The 18,165-nt window shown below is 53.8% G+C and overlaps 1 protein-coding gene across 4 annotated transcripts in view; it reads left to right on the forward strand.

Moving 5' to 3' along the window:
- Positions 1 to 18,165, forward strand: part of SHANK2 (SH3 and multiple ankyrin repeat domains 2) — a 494,838-nt gene that overhangs the window by 131,510 nt on the left and 345,163 nt on the right. For all 4 annotated transcript variants that reach the window (XM_064492018.1, XM_064492014.1, XM_064492017.1 and 1 more), the window contains exon 10: positions 7,527 to 7,604. In XM_064492018.1, coding sequence (XP_064348088.1) covers positions 7,527 to 7,604 — 78 coding nt within the window. The remainder of the gene's footprint in view (positions 1 to 7,526; positions 7,605 to 18,165) is intronic.

Consider the following 18,165-nt stretch of genomic DNA (forward strand, 5'->3'; position numbering starts at 1 on the left):
GCATCTTCTCTTGGTGTCCAGACCATATACTCCGTTGCCCCAGTTCCCCCGACATGACCTCAGGCAGGCCTGCCTGGGTCCTTCGGTACCTTCTAGAAAACACCCGTGGCCTCGGTCAGCACCTGCCAAGTCACCTCTCCCCTGGGCTCTGGCAGCAATTTCCATAGCCCAGCTGACATCCCTGGGGAGACCGTGTGAGTGGTTCCAGTAACAGCTCCTCCTGCTGTGTAAATAGTGCCCGTCTCTCCGTGGCTCCAGCCTGAAGTCTGGGCGGCCCTCCTGTTCCTCATGATCTCTCTTGTTCCAGGTCTGGTCAGCTCCCTTCTGTCCCTTCCTGTCCTTGCCCTGGATGGCTGCATTCATCCCCAACCTACCTCCTGCCTCCCAGTCTTTACTCCCTGACTTTCCCCAGAACACCAGAGTGGCTTTATACCACACGGATCAGCCTGTGTCCCCTGTGATGAAAAGCTCCTTCATGTGAACCCGAAGACCCTTGTCCCCTGTCCAGCTCGTCTTCTGACCCCCCTTACTCCAGCTTCCTGCAGCCCCAGGGCCTTTGCACTTGCTGCTTTCATGCTGGGAATGCTTCTCCATCTGCCGCTTAGAACTCGGGGAAGGTCAAGGAGGCTGAAGGATGTCTATGTCCTACTAATAAGAAATGGGGGACGTGAAATGGATTTGTACACTGGATCCAGCTTGCTTTCTTTAGTTCAAGGAGTGTGGCTGCCTGTCACTCGAACATCAATACTTGAGAGAGGCAATGTTGATAGAAAGGAAAGTTGCTTTTAACTGAGATGCTGGCAATGTGGGGAGATGGTGGACTCAGCGTCCCCCTGAAAGTCCATCTCTGAAGGTTCTGCTCGGCCATGAAAGTTAAAGGGGAAAGGGGACGCGATCTCAGTTAATCTAAGGTAGGCGGTCAGAGCCGCCACCACCCCACCACCGCTACGTGTGGGTGTGTCGACTTCTCGCGATCTTTTCTTCAAATGCTGTCTTGTTCAAGAGATTGCTGAAGGGGAAGCCGAGGAGGAGATCTGGTGTCTGTTAATTACTTGTTCTTCCTTCCTACTTCTTTGATCTACAGAGAAAACCCACAGGTTAGACAAGGTATCCTGTGATCCGAAGATCCGGAAAGCAGGGGTGGGGTCGTCTGATTCAAAAGTTAGTTACAATGTTGCTAAAGTGACAAAGTGAAAGGGGTTTCCTGCTGAGGCGGTCTCCTGCAGAGAGCTACTTACACCGCCAGGGTGGAATCCAGGAACCGGGAGATGCGTGTTCTGAACCGTGAAGCATCCGTGTGTGCACACAGACACACGCACACGTGAGCGCGCGCGCACACACACACACGGGGTGTCGCTGCTGTGAAGCCGCGTGACCCCTTGCCCTTCAGTTTTGAGATCCCTGTGCAGGACGGGCTCTCGCTTTGAAGTCTGGTAAATATCAGAGTGATGGCTTGTCCGCCTCGGGGTTGGTTAATATTGACTCAAAGTCAGCCCTCTGTGAGAGAGCCGAGGAGTTTTCTGGGATCCTGGCTGGATTCCTCCTGGGAGAGAGTGACTGGCAGTGCTGGCGAGGGCCTATTCTTAGCTTCATAGGAAATAAACATCCTTTCTGATGGGAATTTTCTGCGGGGATCCTTGCTGAGCGGTGGGGAGCGTCTGCAAGGAACTGCGGAGTCAGGTTCTTGCCTGGGTCCGGATTGGCCAGGTTGCTCCTGGTGGCTGGGGATGGCCAGCTGGCTGGTCCTTCCAGGCTGCCCTCGAGCTGGGCCAGGGCACACTTAGGCCCTGTGCAGATTCAGTTCAGGGAGAGACCTCCCCTGCCCCCACAAGGCAGCCTTCAGGTCCCCTGAACCCCCGCTGGGTCCCTCCCCACTTGCCACTCCAGGAATTCACGCCCTTCTGTCTTACCTGTGTCAACAAAAAATTAATCGGTTGATCTAAGAAAGAAATGGAAAGTTTTATTCGAGCCAAATTTGAGGATTATAACCCAGGAAAAGCGTCTCAGAAAACTCTGAGAACTGTTCTGCCTGTTAGAAATCATGGTTTGTATGAGTTTCTTGAGACACAGGGCTTTGCATCAGATGCATTATGGACAGTTCACGTAATCCACACCTAAGCGGCAGCCTGGGGGTCACGTGGCCCCTTACAAGCTCAAGGAGGAATGTTACCGTTAAGGAGTTGCCTTGCTGGTGCCAGGAGAACATTGCTCTTTATGGCTGAGCAGGTGTTCCTGCCGACGGGGGGAGGTTTGGTGGATCCATTTTGCAGGCACACTGTGCACAGTGAGGGCAGAGAGGAGGCCAAAGGGCAGAGGAAAAACTTTATGTTTAAATTATTCTTGTTTTGCCATAAAATATGAATTTTATTTCACATCTGCACCTGCCTCACCCCAAATTCCACCTGCTGAAATTCCACCTGTCCTCCTGGCCTTGTGGCTGGGGCAGGGCCAGAAAGTTCAGGGGCTTGTGTTTGAATAGGACTCTATTTACAAAACCTGCTGGGCAGCAGTTAAGACTCTGGAATAAAATGACACGACCCAGGGGGTGGTGGTATAGTTCAGTGGTAGAGCCCGTGCTTAGCATGCACAAGGTCCTGGGTTCAGTCCCCAGAACCTCCAGTAAAATAAATAAATAGATAAATAAATAAATCTAATTATCTCCATCCCCCCCCCCCAGAAAAAGTCTTGTAAAATGACACGACCCAGGAGGAGTCTTCACCGGCCTCCCTCCAAGGAGTGTGAACTCAGGCTGGGATCCTGGGCCCGTCACCACGTGAACTAATGAAACTGAGCAGGACCTAGTGGGGCCCCCACTTCTTGTTTGTAGGACACAAGCTTCATTCAGCCTCCTCACCTTCCCTGAGCTCCAAAGGGCAGATTCAAACAGCTGCCAATCAGGGAAGACGGGAGGAACAGTCAAGACACAGCAACGCAGCTATGAAAGCCGGGTCCTGGCTCCTCCTCAGGGGACACACGTGACACCACCCTGAGTTCTTCTGCGGGAACCAAGGTGGAGGATGGTAACTTCAGGCTGAGTGCGAGATTCCTGAGCCCCGCCCTGTTCCCTCCCCACCAGCCAATCAGAAGAAAGCCACACCCCACAGCCCTCTCCTCAGACATTGCCTGTAAAGGCTTCTCCCCCAAACCATCGGAGAGCGTGGGTTTTTCCAGCAGGAGCTGCCCATCCTTGCTCGGCCCTGCAGTAAACCTTTCTCTGCTCCCAACTCCGGTGTTTTGGTATGTTTGGCATCACGGTGCATCAGACACACAAACTTTCATTTGGTAACACATAATACCGGGGCTTCTCTTTTAAAATCCGGATTTAACTGTACCCTAAATATGAAAGATGTGTTTGCTAAGCATAGTTAAGTCTTTTAAATTTTTCTTTTTTGGGGGTGGTGGGGGGAGGAGGTTTATTTGTTTATTTAACGGAGGTGCTGGGGCTGGAACCCAGGACCTTGTGCGTGCTAAGCACGCGCTCTACCACTGAGCTCATCCTCCCCCACTTAAATTTTTTAAAATGTTTTTAGTTTCTTGAAGCATTCCCTGCATGCACGCTCGTGGGGAAAATGCAGTGTAGACAGTCTCAGGTTGCCCTAAGGCTCCCACCCCTAAACCATGGTGGGGCCCTGCCCACTGTGAGCCTGGGCCCCGTCTTGCACAACCACAGCTGTTCTGGACACAGCAGGGCTCCTGGCGAATGTTTCTCTCTGCTTGCTTTTTCTCTCCTAACCTCCACCTCCGAATAGGCTTCACACCACCCCAAGGGGGCTGCCCCGCGGGCCTGAGTCTGCGGCCCCGTGTCCCTCAGCCCCTCCTCGGGGACCCACCCCAGTGTGGTCCCCGGGCCCTCTCTGGGCCCACAGTGGTCCACGGAGGGCAGCCTCCGTCCGTCCGGCCCGCCCGCAGCAGTGCGCAGTCCTAATGTTACCCAACGCAGGTTCACGTGCCCGACGCACAGTGAGGCCAAACGGACGAAAGCGTCGGAGTTTGGAGCAGAGAAGGTTTACTGCAGGGCCGAGGGAGGAGGACGGCGGCTTGCACTTGAAAACGCCAAACCCCCGAAGGTTCCCAAGGCAGGTTTTCTTTTTAATAACTTTAAAACCTTTTTTAAAAAATGTATTTATTTACTTATTATCTATTTTTGTTTACCTTTTGGGTGAGGTAATTGGGTTTATTTTTAACTTATGTAATTATTTTAATGGAGGCACTGGGGATTGAACCCAGGACCTAGTGTGTGCTGAGTATAGCACTACCACTGAGCTACACCCTCCCCCGAGGGAAGGGTTTTTAAAGGTAACATTTGGGGTGAGGGCTGTGGGGTGTGGCTTGATCTGATTGGCTGGTGGGGAGGGAACAGGGCGGGGCTCAGGAATCTCGCACTCAGCCTGAAGTTACCATCCTCCACCTTGGTTCCCGCAGAAGAACTCAGGGTAGCGTCACATGTGTCCCCTGAGGAGGAGCCAGGACCCGACTTTCATAGCTGCGTTGCTGTGTCTTGACTGTTCCTCCCGTCTTCCCTGATTGGCAGCTGTTTGAATCTGCCCTTTGGAGCTCAGGGAAGGTGAGGAGGCTGAATGAAGCTTGTGTCCTACAAACAAGAAACAGAGGACATGGGTGGATTTGTACGAGGAGGGGCCCCACAGGGTCCTGCTCGGTTTCGGGGGGAGCTGCTGGCCTGTCCTCTTCAGCAGCTCCCTGGGCGGGAACCTGGTTAGTTGCTCCACTGGCTCCTTCATTCAGCAGTTACTTCCTGAGCGTCCAGCCTGGGTGGCCACAGCTGTTGCCTCTGCTCTGGACTCTGCAGGGGGAGGTGGGCCAGCGGGCGGGCCCCGTGCTGGCGTGTGGCTGTGACTTGCACTGGGGCCCTGGTGTGGCCCTGCACCCACACGCACCTGATCGTCTAAATGCTCTTCCACAAGCATCATTTGCTCGTTCTTAACAGCCCAGCTGCGTCTGCTAGGCAGAGCACTCTTCCCATCAGTAAGCTTCTGATACCGGAGTGAAACAGGGGCGGGCACAGGAGGGCGGCCATGTCCCCGGTCTCGGACGAGTCCCTGGGATGCCCCCTACCAAGTGAGGGTCCTCGACCTCGCGCAGAAAAGAATTCAGAGCGAGCCACGGTTGAGTAAACGTAGATTTACTTAGGGAGATACACACTCCATAGACAGTGTGGGCCCCCCCCCCCCCGGAAGGCAAGAGAGAGGGGGCAGGGAGCGGTGCTGCTGGGTTTCATGTGCTAATGAGTGGGAGGAGCAGCCCAGCTGCTCTGGGGGAGGGGCGGGACTCCCAGGAACTGGGCCGCCGCCCTCTCCTTTGACCTTTCGTGGTTAGCCTCGCAACAGTCCTGGCACCTGTGGGGGCGCCGTCACCAGGCCAGGGCACTGCAGCGTGTGTAATGCGGCTCGAGGCCCCTGGAGCCGGAGGCTCCGCCTCGTGGGCCTCCGCGTCTCCTAGGAGTTGCCTTTTCTGCCACCTTGGAGCTTTCTGCTGCATCTTTACTTCAGTGGCTGTGTCCTTCCTGTCTCACTTCCACTAGTCTCTTTATCTGAGGGTGTTTGTCCCCACCCTCCTCCATAGGGCTTTCAAAAAGGGTGGCCCCTCTGGGCAAATAGTAGATGCTCACTAAATGGGCTTGAATAGACTCCTTTTCGTAGTAAGAACACACAAGAAATGAGCATTGGCTGCCTTTTAAAAACCATTAGAAAACACAAGTGCAGAAACCAATAATAACAACAGGTGCCTCCTGCTCGCTCCCTGAGCTTTCCTCCTTCCTGAGAAAGTAAATCTTGTTCATTGGCAACGACTTTGCAGACATATTCTTTGCTTTTCTATGATACAGACTCTAACGTGTAAGTGAAATTAAGCTATATTGTTGTTCTGAGACTTACGTTTACTACTGTTGTTCTTGTCAGTTTGTATCAATCTACCCTGCCACAGCAAAGAATGTTTTACAGGGGACGGTATGGAGATTTCTTAAAAAACTAAAACTAGACTTACTGTATGATCCAGCAATCCCACTCCTGGGCGTGTATCCAGAGAAAACTCTAATTTAGAAAGACACCTGCACCCCAGTGTTCACAGCAGCACTGTTCACAACAGCCAAGACATGGAAACAGCCTAAATGTCCATCAACAGATGACTGGATAAAGAAGCTCACACACAAACACACACACACACACACACACACACAGGAATATTACTCAGCCATAAAAAAAGAATGAAATAATGTCATTTGCAGCAATGTGGATGGACCTAGAGATGATCATAGTAAGTGAAGTCAGACAGAGAAAGACAAATATCCTATGATATCATTTATATGTGTGTCGACTGAAATAAATGCACAGCCTAAAAGTTGAGAGTTATGTTTTATTTGGCGGGAGGACGCAAGCCAGGATGACAGCCCCTCAGATGGCTCTGAGGGGCTGCTCTGAAGAGGTAGGGGAGGAGCAAGGATATACAGGAGCTTTACAACAGAGACCAGGTATTTGGAGCAATAAAAGATGACTTGCTATCTAAAGAAAGCCAGGCATCTCAAGTTAAAGAATGTAGTGCTTTTCTGTGTATGGGAGGAAGCAAACATTTGGGCTCAGTGAATTCATTCCTTTGACAAGCATCTAGCTATCTAGGGCCAGTATCCTGTCCTTTCTTATTCTGAGTCCCCTCAGAGGGCACCATGGGCGGGGCTGCAGGCTGGTCTTCCCTGGGGGGTGGCGGCAGCTGCTAATGACTTGATGGTTTCAGCATTCTTTGTTTACTGATACGGTTTGCAGTATTTTTCGTTCACATGTGGAATCTAAAAAAATGATACAAATGAACTTATTTACAAAATGGAAAGAGACTCACAGACATAGAAAACAAATTTATAGTTGCCAAAGGGGAAGTGGGAAGGGATTAATTAGGGGTTTGCAGATACTAACTATGATATATAAAATAGGTAAACAGCAAGGTCCTACGGCAGCGCGCAGGGAGCTGCATTCAGTAGCTTGTAATAGCCTAAAAGGGAAAAGAATCTGAAAAAGAAGACATACATGTATAACCGAGTCGCCTTGCTGGACACCTGAAACTAGCACAACAGGGTAAATCAACTCCTTCAGGAAAAAAGGTTTTATTTGTAAAGAATGTTCTAGAATGAGTCCCACTTTCCCCTCTTTTAGAACATTTTTGCCGCCTCCGGGTTTTCTCTTCCTTTCTTTCCTTTTGTGGTTTACTTACAGGCTTTAGATTATTGCATACTTTCTACCCACGTGCAAGGTTCTCTGTAGACAGACTCTTAGAAAGTGCAGTCATTCGCTGTGGGGCTGTATGTATTTTAAATTTTTATAGATTCTGCAAAGCTGCTTTCCAAGGTGTTTGCAGCGTTGAAGCTTCAGGGGACCGCGCGCGGGGCCGTCCACCTGCATCCGGCCGCTCCGCTGACTCTGCATCTTCATTTCTCTAAGTTCTTGTGAGCTCTTCCTCTGAGTGGGCTTCTCTGGAGGATGCTGGAGTCACCGCTTTACAGATTTCCTCTCTCCACTCTGCAGGACAGCTGTGCCCGAGTGCTGCTGTTTCGAGGAGGAAATAAGGAATTGAAGAACTACAACAGCCAGACCCCATTTCAGGTAAACAGGGGCTCAAACACGTGGGATGCTGTGGGTCCGTTGCCAGGGAGGAGACCCGCGTTCCTGCCCGTCCTCTCTGCATCTGGGCAAGGTCTCAGCCGTTTGGTCCAGGGTGGGGTCTGTGTTTGGAGCTGTGTCCCTGGACCTCCATCCCGTAGCGCCCAGGCTGCCGTCCTGTTTCACTTCGCCTGTTCATACTGGTTCTTCCTGGTTGGACCAACCAGCATGACGGACGCAGCGATGCCCCTGTGTGGGGGATTCAGGAGGGCAGCTTGGGAAAGGCAGTGCAGACCTGGGTGTGCTGATCGTGCAGCTGTGGGGCAGTGCTGGCTCGCCGCCTGCCTGTGGACGGGGAGGGCTCCGTGAGATCTCCCGGGAGCTGACTTGCCGTCCACCCAGTGCCCCGACTCGGCCCCGCTGTCCCAGGGCAGAGGGTGAAGGACCATGGTGTTTTGCTGTGGCTGGAGTGAAAAGCCAGGGTCCTGATTTTTTTTTAATTGTGGTAAAATGGATATTACACCAAATTGACCACTGTTACCATTTCGAAGTGTGTAATTCAGTGTCATAAGCAGATTCACAATGTTGTACTGGCATCATTTCTGCAGAGTTAAGGACCCTCTCGTCACCCCAAGGAGAACTCTGTACCTGCGAAGAGTCACTCCCTACTCCTCCCGCCCGAGGCCCCAAGGTGACCACTGATCTGCTCTCTGTCCCCGTGGACGGGCCCCCTCTGGGCACGTCACACGGATGGAGTCACACAATAGCTGGTCTTGGTGGCCACCTTCTGACACTCAGCACTGTGCTTTCCAGGTGGGGCTTGTTCTTTCATGGCCGTGTAGCATCCCGTGGTGTGAATGGCCGAATTTTGATGCAGCTGACCAGATGATTTAGGATGAAAAAGAAATTTCTTTTGGCTAAAACTCTGAGTTACAGAAATCCTTTTTGATCCTGAACACAGTCAGCTGTCTCCACATGAGCTGAAAATTGAGGTGACTGTGGTTCTTTTTCTTCGGAAGTGATTTTTGCGTCTTCTCGGGCTGAGAGAGGCCTTTGATTCAGAGCTGGCTTCCGCGGGTGACTGCGCTAAGACTCGCCTCAGATTTTACTAATAGGCAGGGCTCGGTGTCTCCAGAGTGAATGGGCTGCTCCCCGAGGAAGGTCCTCTTCCCAGGGGGCCCCTCCCACCTCGTCGGGGGATGCGTCTGTCCCTTTGGGCTCAGGTGTGGCTTGGTGATCTTGATTTAAAGGCTTTTTTTGCCATTAAATAATATATTTTTTGAGCCTTTTTTTGGAAGTCAAAACATTGCTTTAATTGCTTAGAAAGGGGGAGGGTATAGCTCAGTGGTAGAGTGCGTGCTCGGCAGGCACGAGGTCCTGGGTTCCATCCCCAGTGCCTCCATTACAAACAAACAAACAAACAAAACTAGTTAACCCCCTCCCCTCCCAAAAAATTGCTTAGAAAACGGCAGCTGATGCCCTTTGATTCATAGAAAGTGCTTGGATAACGTAACAGTCATTTCTGCCCTTCTGGGCAGAGGCTGGTAACTGCCATATGGCGTCCAGAGAAGTGGTCATGCATGGCGTCCAGGCAAAAGGGCACGTAGCTGTCTTCCCAGTCAGTCCCCACTCCCGTCCCCACACCACGGGCAGTGACCACCTGGGGCGGGGACACCCCTCCTTCCGGGGCCCTAGCGGGAAGCTTAGCACGTCCTCTGGGCTGCAGCAGGGCCGCAGCTCAGACCCAAGGCCATCTGTCCCTATTTTGCTAACAGTCATCGATCAAGTGCTACCCGTGGTTCTGGAGGACAGTTACGCAAACACGCTTGAATAATAGGACTCTGTCCTGCAGACGCTGCTCTTGTGATGCCCAGCACGGACCCCCCCCGACGGCGCGTGCCAGGAGCTGGTCCCCCGCGTGCTCCCGCCTCCTCATGCTGTCACGGTCCCGAGAGACTGAGTTCTGGGCAGCCTTGGCTGCAGAGTGTCCCCAGCATTCACGTCTCACGCTCAGCCCTTCCGTTCCCAGAGCTGAGGAGTGAGTCACTGTTGAGTCTGTGGGGGAGCGATGCCTCACCGCTTCATTTGTCAGGGATCAGGTGCCCTCACCTGGAAAGCCTGGGTGATACTCAGCTGCTGGGTGAACATGGGCTTTTCTACGAAATCTTGGAATATTTGACCGAGTTCATCTGGCCAAGCCTTTGCTCAGTGATTTTATCCGAAGGCTGAAGCAGCAGCAGCAGAAAAATTAGGAACTTGAGCGAAGTGCGAAGTCTTAGGCCTCCCCTCGGGTGCCCTGACTCGAAAGCTCGGGGGGCAGGTGTGGGGCCCTGTGTTCCAGCAAGCCCCCAGGACCCGGACGCAGTCTCAGGTCTGAGAGTCAAAGGAGAGACAAAGGTGACTTTTCTAAGGAAGAGGAGGAGGAGGAACACCTACAGCATCACTGGGGTGTGCCTTACACAAGGACGAGGATGGTGGCAGTTGTCCGAGTCGGCTCTGGCCGCCGTGACAAAGCACGCAGACCAGGGCCTTCAGCAGCAGGCACGTCCGTCCCACAGGCTGGAGGCTGGAAGTCCAAGGTCAGGATGCCGGCAAGGTTAGCTTCTGGTGAGGGTTCTCTTCCTGGCTCTCAGATGCTGGTGTTTCTTCTTTGTGGTGTGTAGACAGAGGGGGTGGGGGGAGGTTTCTGGTGTTTCTTACTCTTCTTGTAGGAATAGCAGTCCTGTCTGATCGGGGCCCTATGCGTATAGCCTCATTTGACCTTAACTTCTTCCCTGAAGGCCCCATCTACAAATAACATCACAGTGGGGGTTGGGGCTTCGATATATGAATTTGGTGGTGGTGGGGGCATAATTTAGTCCATGGCATTGATGATGGTGATTGTGATGATGATGGTGGTGATGGTGTTGATGATGATGGTGGTGGGGACAATGATGATGGTGGGGATGAGGATGGTAATGATGATGGGATGGTGATGATGGTGGTGATGATGGGGATGAGGATGGTGATGGTGATGATGGGGTGAGGATGGTGGTGATGGTGATGATGATGGTGGTGAGGTTGGTGATGGTGATGATGATGGTGGTGAGGATGGTGATGATGGTGGTGAGGATGGTGATGATGGTGGTGATGATGATGGGGATGAGGATGGTGATGGTGATGATGATGGTGGTGAGGATGGTGATGATGATGAATCTTCCTAGCTGCACATTTAAATTTAAAGCTCACCAGTGCTCTTCTGTATGTTCTTATTTAATGTTCAACAGCCCAAGAAGGTGGACATTTTCATGCCCAGCTTGTGGGAGAAATGGAATTACAGAGATGGACGCCTAGGATTCCAGAATCAGTCGGTGGCCTCCAGGCCTTCTGACTGCCAGTCCAGGGCTCTGCTGCCTGGAGTGAGGCAGACACTTCCTTCTGGCCTGTGGTTTATGAACAATGGCAGGGATCCTTTTATTTTCTGATTGCTCAGAAGATAAGGAGACATGGAATGGACAGAATTCTAAAGATGTGGAAGGTCTAAGTGAAGGGGGTGTGCAGCAGGGGCAGGGTCGGGGGAGAGGTCGGAATGGCCGTCAAAGGCTGTGGGTTGTGGTGTCCGCTTGGCTAGGCACCAGAGCCCGGTTATGTCATCCGACACTCAGGCAGGCATCGCAGTGAAGGTACTTTGTAAGTTTAGTTCACATCTAGTCAGTTGACTAATCTAGTCCATGTGGGTGGGCCTTGTCCAATTAGTTGAAGGTCTTAGGAGCAAAAACTGAGGTTTCTCGGAGAAGAAGGAGTTCTTCTGCCTCAAGACTGTCACACAGAGACCTCACCCAAGGTTCCAGCGTACTGGTCTGCCCTGCAGATCTCAGACCAAACGGGCCAGTTCCTTAAAATAATCACCAAGTGTGTGTGTGTGAGTGTGCACGTGTGTGTGTCCCTGGAGGTCTCTGGCTGATACATGGGGAAACCGATCTGAACACTCTTGCCTCCCGGCAGCGCCATTCTGAAGGGGTTTCCGTGGTTTGAAGGGAACAATTCCAGCACCGAGCATCGTGTGTTTGGAGAGACAGCGTCCCCACACACATGTCACCTTGTGTGGGTCTCAGGCTACTCAGCAGCTGCCCAGCTGGAGTCCAGGACAGAGTCGGGGCGGAGGAAATAAGGGGGAGGGGACAGGCAGTGAGAGGTTGCAAAGCATCGCAGGTCCCGCTGTGACTCCGGGAGGGAGGTGTGAGGACGGGCGGGGCAGAGGGCAGAGAAGCCCTTGCAGTGGGTGCTCTGTGGTGAAGGGTGTGCCCAGCCATGGCGGCTGCCTCCCGTGAGCAGGAGTCTCAGCCCTGCTGGGCACTCAGCCTCCTCCTTGTGTCACCCGAGACCCGGGTTCCCTTCATCCCTGCTCGGTGCAGAGGTGGGGTGGACGGCCGGGTTCTGAAGCTCCAAGGGCACAGTGAGTGTTGCCCACGGCCCCCGGGACCCTGAGTCCTTCCTACGCCGTCACACTGGACATGAAAGGAGAAGGGCCAAAGCCAGAAACGTGGGGTCTTTAATCCCTCAGCTCGGAGGTGATAAGTCGCAGGGCTGAGCTGGCCTTTGGTAGATGCCCGTAGATTCTGTCTCCTCACCTCCTCACTCTCTGATTCACTTTCCAAAGCCCAGGACATGGCTCTGCCGTAGCGTGTTCCCAGGGGGACACACAGCTCGTGGGAGTGGCCTTAGGTCTCTCCTGAGATGTCAGATCCCGGCTGTCGTTCTCCAGACCTGTAAGCATCTTGGGTGCTTTCACCCGCAGCCCCGATCAAGCTCCCTCAGCTTGTGACGCGGATGGAGAGGAACCAGCCTCCTCCCAAGCCACACACCACCCCGGGCGACGCGGGGGCACCTTGTAAATGACGAGCCCCCGTGTCCTGCTGCCTGCGCTCTGAGAAGCTGCTCCTGGGTTGGTGCGCGGGCCGGCGACAAGGGCCGTCTGACGCTTTGGGGGGCGGCCGAGTTCTGGGTGCTGTACTTTTTCTGGGAAATCGATGGAACCCACTCAACAGGCACGTCTGTTCCCTCTCCCTCCAGACACCTTTCTGGACGTCTTTCCTTGTTTAGCAATTTGGCAGTGAGACTCTTTGGCAGGGCCACGTGTCGTTGAAATCCACACGGATGGCAGAGCAAGGTCAAGGCGATCTTGTCCTCTCTCATGCCCTTGTGCTTCCACGCTGGATGTCGTGAGCAGGGTCCCAGCCTCCTCCTGTGCTACCCTCTGTGCGGCAGGTGGGCTCGGGCGACATTGGGACACTGCAGAGTTGACATAAGACGTGCACTGAATGCACAGACACACGTGAATGCAGATGTACATGCACACACAGTGCACACACGGACACACGTGTACACACATGCACAGACACGTGCACAGAGACATAAGACACATGTACACACATGTGCACACTCACAGACACGCACACATGGACACATGGACACATACATATATGCAGAGACAGGCACGTGTGCACACATGCATACTGAGACACACACACATGCACACGTGGACACACGTACACAGACACGTGCACACAGAAGCACACACACAGATGCACACGTGCACACATGGACACAGTATACATGTGCACAGAGACACAGACGTGCACACACACAGACACATGGACACACAAACACGTGCACACATACGCGTGCACATACAAAGTGCACATGTGGACACAGACGCGCGCACACGTGCACACAGACACAGTGCACACATGGACACACACGCTCACAGATGCACGTGAACACAGATGCACACGTGCACGCACACAGACCCCCTGGAGGAGCTTATCTAGTTCAGGGTTTGGAGACTGTGGCTGCGCCTGTAAATCCACCCCCGATAGCGTCTGTGAAGCCTCGTCCCCACCAGGAGCACCGTGACTCCTTCCCCTCATCCTCAGGGGAGGTCACAGTCCCCTTTCTCCCCTTCTCCTGCTCATAGAGACCACCACCCACGTGACTCCTGCCCCCACCCACAACGGACCCAAGGACCACCCCAGCCTGACCTTCAGCTCACGTGGCCCCATGCACCTGCGCCCCGTGGATAGTCCGCGTCTTGGTGGGCGGGTCAGCGGGGGGAGATATCAGACCCGTGTGCACATGGCCACCACCAGGTGAAAAGGTTGCATCGTGGCAGGTGACAAGAAGAGTTACCAGGGCCGAGTGAGATGGTCCGTGGGGCACGGGTGTGGGGGTGGTACCTCTGCTGGGCTGATGTGTGGGGAGTGGGCGCAGCACTCCAGGGAGACGGGGCAGGAGCAGAGGCCCGGGGTCTGGAAAGAATGCGCCGTGTTCAGGGAAGGAGGCGTGGGGCCAGGGCCATGGGGGCCCCACGCTGCAGGGCAGGGAGGAGTGTCACGGAGAGGTGCTGGACCAAACAACAGCCCCAGAGGATAGAGGTCTCACCCCCAGGACCTGTGGACGTGACCTCGTACGGCAAGGACTTCACAGTGGCAGTTACCGATCTTGAGATGGAGAGTTTGCCATGGATTGTCCGGAAGGGCCCAGAGACATCACAGGGTCCTTATAACAGGATGTGCACAAGGAGGAGGCTGTGTGAAGGCTCAGGCGGAGACTGGAGGGACGCGGCCACAGCCAGGGAGCACCGGAGCCCCGGAGCTGGAAGGGGCAGGAGGAACCCTCACCCAGAGCCTTGGGAGGGAGCCAAGCCTTCCCACATCTCGGTTTGGACGCAGTGATGCTGATTTTGGACTGTGGCTTCCAGAACTGTGAGAGAGTAGAGTCCTGCTGCTTGAAGCCGTCCAGTTTGTGGTCCTCTGTCCCAGCAACCTCGGGACACTGGCACAGGAGGCCCACGGGTGGTTGTTGAGCAATGAGCTCACCAGGTCCCCGGCTGCTCAAATCGCCGGGTACCCTCCTGCCCGGCCCTGCACAGGCTCACCCCTTGGTTTCCATGGCTTTCCCTTCTGCCCTCTGTGAAAACTGTCACCAGCTGGGTGCACCTCTGCTCTTTGCCACCAAGTGAAAGTCACCTAGGGAAGCCATGGTGTGGGAGCCCGACCACACGGCCACCTGAAGGTGGCACTGGCCCTGCACGTGGTGTGTCTTAGTCCACGTGGGCTGCAGCGACAAGTCCCACAGACAGGGCGGCTGAAACCGCAGGCGTTTGTTTTTCGCGGTCCTGGAAGCTGGGGAGTGCGCCGTCAAGGTGCCAGCCCCTCCGGTGCCCGTGAGGGCTCGCTCCCCTCTTGCAGACGGCCGCTGTCTCGCCGTGCCCCCTCACGGCCGCTCCACTTTTGCCCCCTTCGTGAGCGTTCTGTTGAGAAGCAGCACGTGAGCCCTGGCAGGAGGAGGTAGGAAATACGACATTTCATCTCAGCCTTTTCCATGGGTGATGATGAAAGACTGTTTCTTTCAGTCCAACCAGATTCTTTCTTCTTCTCTTGTTGAGTTTCTCTGGTGTGTTTTGAAGCAGTGCGGTGGGCGGAACCTGGGCATCGCTGGTACTTGCCTTATGTTGCGTGATCTCTGACCATGCCATCGCCATGGGCCAGAGCGCCAGTTCTCCCTCATTTGTTGATGGAATAAACGTCAGTCTGTGGCTTTCCACCTGCCATCCGGAGGGTGGATCTGACTCCAGAGACTTGGATTGTGGCATTTAAGAGTCTTTTAAAAATTAAATCGTTTGCTGACATTTAAATATTCAGAAATTTCATATAAAAATTCTGATCTCCAGCTTCCCTGGAATGATTAGGAAAGGTGATCAGGCAGCCTCTGTGTGTGCTGGCATTTGGCCAGGGTCGGGGAGCACTGCTCCTTTGGGAAGGTCGGCACTTTCCAGCTTGCCGCAGTCCCCACCGCTCCTTACTATCCACCCCCACCTGCCTCTTCTGCCTAGCGAACAGCTGGTCCCTCTAAGCACTTCGGTCCGTGATCCCTGCTTAGAGCCCGCAGTCAGGGAAGCCATTCATTTTTAAGCAGTTTCTTTTAAAAGTTCTTATTTGGGATTCAGACTCTGTTCCCATGGAAACAGGAAAGTGGAAGTTGTGTTCTAGATTAGGGCATGGAAACCTGGGTAACCCAGCATGTTTTGGCTGATATACTGGGTTTATCTGTGATGAAGCATAATCCAGTTTCAAGTTCATTATTCCAACCAGTGAGCGCTGGGTTCCCCGTAAGAGCCACACTGTGTTCTAGGTGCTGGGGTATTCATCAGTGAACAGCCACGCCCTTGCTCTCACGGAGTGGACGTTAATCAGACTGATTATAACAAGTAAAAAAAATACACACATGATGCATCAGGGTTGCTAAATTGAAGGAAGGAAAATAAAGCAGGAAGAGCAGGGAGAGAGACGGGGCATCTTTTATGATGGGGGCCTCTGACATCTGAGCACAGACCAGGAAAAGGGAAGGAGGGAGTGGGCCACGTTGTATCTGGGGGATGGGAACTGGCACGTGCAAAGGCCCTGGGGTCAGAGTGTGCCTGGCCTGTTTGAGGGAGCAGCAAGGAGGCCAGCTAGCTGGGGGAGTGGGGCAGCGGAGGCCCAAGAGGGGCCACGTGACTTATCAAGGACTTCGGGTTTTACTCTCAGCGAGATATGCTGTACCCGTCGGGGCAACAGGAAACTCTCAACTGGAAACCAAGCCACTCCATCCAACAGTCCGTCATGATCCCATAGGAAAAGTGGGGCTGATTCTTACCCTTTAAGTGGCATGAGTGAGGGGTGCCTCGTGAATTGAACAAGCTTGGGGTCAGGACGGGGAGAGAGTTCCTTAATTTACTGGTTGATTGTGCAACATTGGGGAAGGGGTGGAGAGGCAGAGAACAAGGCTGTGAAGGATCTGGCTTGAGGTCCAAGTCATTGAGCCTGACGACTGAGGGTCCAGGGGAGTGCTGGGTGGGCACCTGGTTGAGAGGAGAGGGCACATCCTTGGAGCTCTTCTCAGGACCCCTGGACCACAGTTGAGGCGGTAAACCCAAGCTTAACAAATTTAAAGCTATGCAGTCTGCAGCCTGTCCCCCTAAACAGATCAATGTGCAGCCAGCCTTGAGAGTGGCACTGTGTCCCCGGGCACATGGGCAGAGCTGGGCCGGGGCCCAGGGAGGTTGATTTGCAGGTGTTGCTCCCCAGGAGCTGAGAAAAGCACACTGAGTCTGCTGGTAACGTCTGAAAGTCAGGAAGGTATGTGAACATCTTACCCTATTCAGTAAAAGTGAAGGAGAGATGGTCACCAGTCCGCAGCACCAGGAATGGGAGGGAAAAGAAAGGGGAGGGCATTAGGGAAACTGCACCGCCTGACGTCAGTGGGCAGAGCTGGGAGCCATCCGACCGCAGGTCCGGACCTTGGAGAGCTCCCGGGTGGATGTCAGTGGGCAGAGCTGGGCACCACCCGACCGCAGGTCAGGACTCTGGGGAACTCCCCGGTGGATGTCAGTGGGCAGAGCTGGGAGCCAGCTGACCGCAGGTCAGGACCCTGGAGAGCTCCCGGGTGGCTGTCAGTGGGCAGAGCTGGGCTCCAGCTGGACTGCATCAGGACCCTGGAGAGCTCCCTGATGTAGGCGACCAGGCTCCTTTGTGTTGAGGGTGCAGGTGAGGCTGGAAACGGGAGTGTTGGTTGACCCTTCGGAGCTCATACAACCAGGTTCATGGGACTTGCTGACCCCACACCTCCCAACTCACTGTTTCTACTCCTGCTTTTTCTCAAGCCTGGCAAACACATCCTTGCCCCAGGGCCTTTGCACTTGCTGTCACTTGTGTGAATAGAACCTTTCCCCCCGAGTGTTCTGTGTTTCATTCCCCCCATTAAAGCCCCGCAGGGCACGTCCTCCTGCTGACAAGAGCAACTCACATCCGGAGATCCCATTCTGCATGGAAATGCTTCCCATGGAAAATGGGAACAGACAGCTGAGAATCAACAGTCGTTAAGGGAGAACCGCCAACGTGAAAGGCAGACACCAAACAGGCAGAGAAAAGGATGCTGGATGGAAACTGAGAAATTTAGAGAACAGAAGGGAACTTCAAAAATATATGCCCCATATCCTCTGGGAGGTAAGCGAGGATATAGCATTTGTGAAACGGGGCATCCAGGGGGCTCTTGGGATGCAGTCATGGCTGCTGAGCTCGGAGCACGCGTCACTGAGGAGGACGATCAGGAGCCGGACTGGAGACTGGGCTATGAGATCGTCCAGGAGTCTTTGAGGGGCTCGACACCTGAATAACGGAGCTTCCGGAGACAGCAGAAGCAGCTAGCACAGAGGTCACTCAAGACAATAGCCCCGAATGGAAAGACACGAGATGCCCAGTTGGAAAAGGCCCTGAATTCCACAAGTTTCAACTATGAGCAAATGCCCACAGCAAGGACGGGCTCATGAGAGCTCAGGACTTCGGGAATAAAAAGTAAAATGTTAATTTTTAAGTTTCAAGAGGGGAAAAGCCAGTTTCCATATGTAGAGAGGAAGGAGGGGTGGTGGTCAAACATTCCAGTGACAGCGCTGGCAGCTCACTGACGGTGAATATATTCAGAACGTGCTCCCGTTCTGAGGGGAAAGGCTTCCAGACTAGTGTTCCAGTAAGTCAGCGTGAGAGTA

Source organism: Camelus dromedarius, chromosome 12, assembly GCF_036321535.1.
Source record: "Camelus dromedarius isolate mCamDro1 chromosome 12, mCamDro1.pat, whole genome shotgun sequence".
NCBI lineage: Eukaryota > Metazoa > Chordata > Mammalia > Artiodactyla > Camelidae > Camelus > Camelus dromedarius.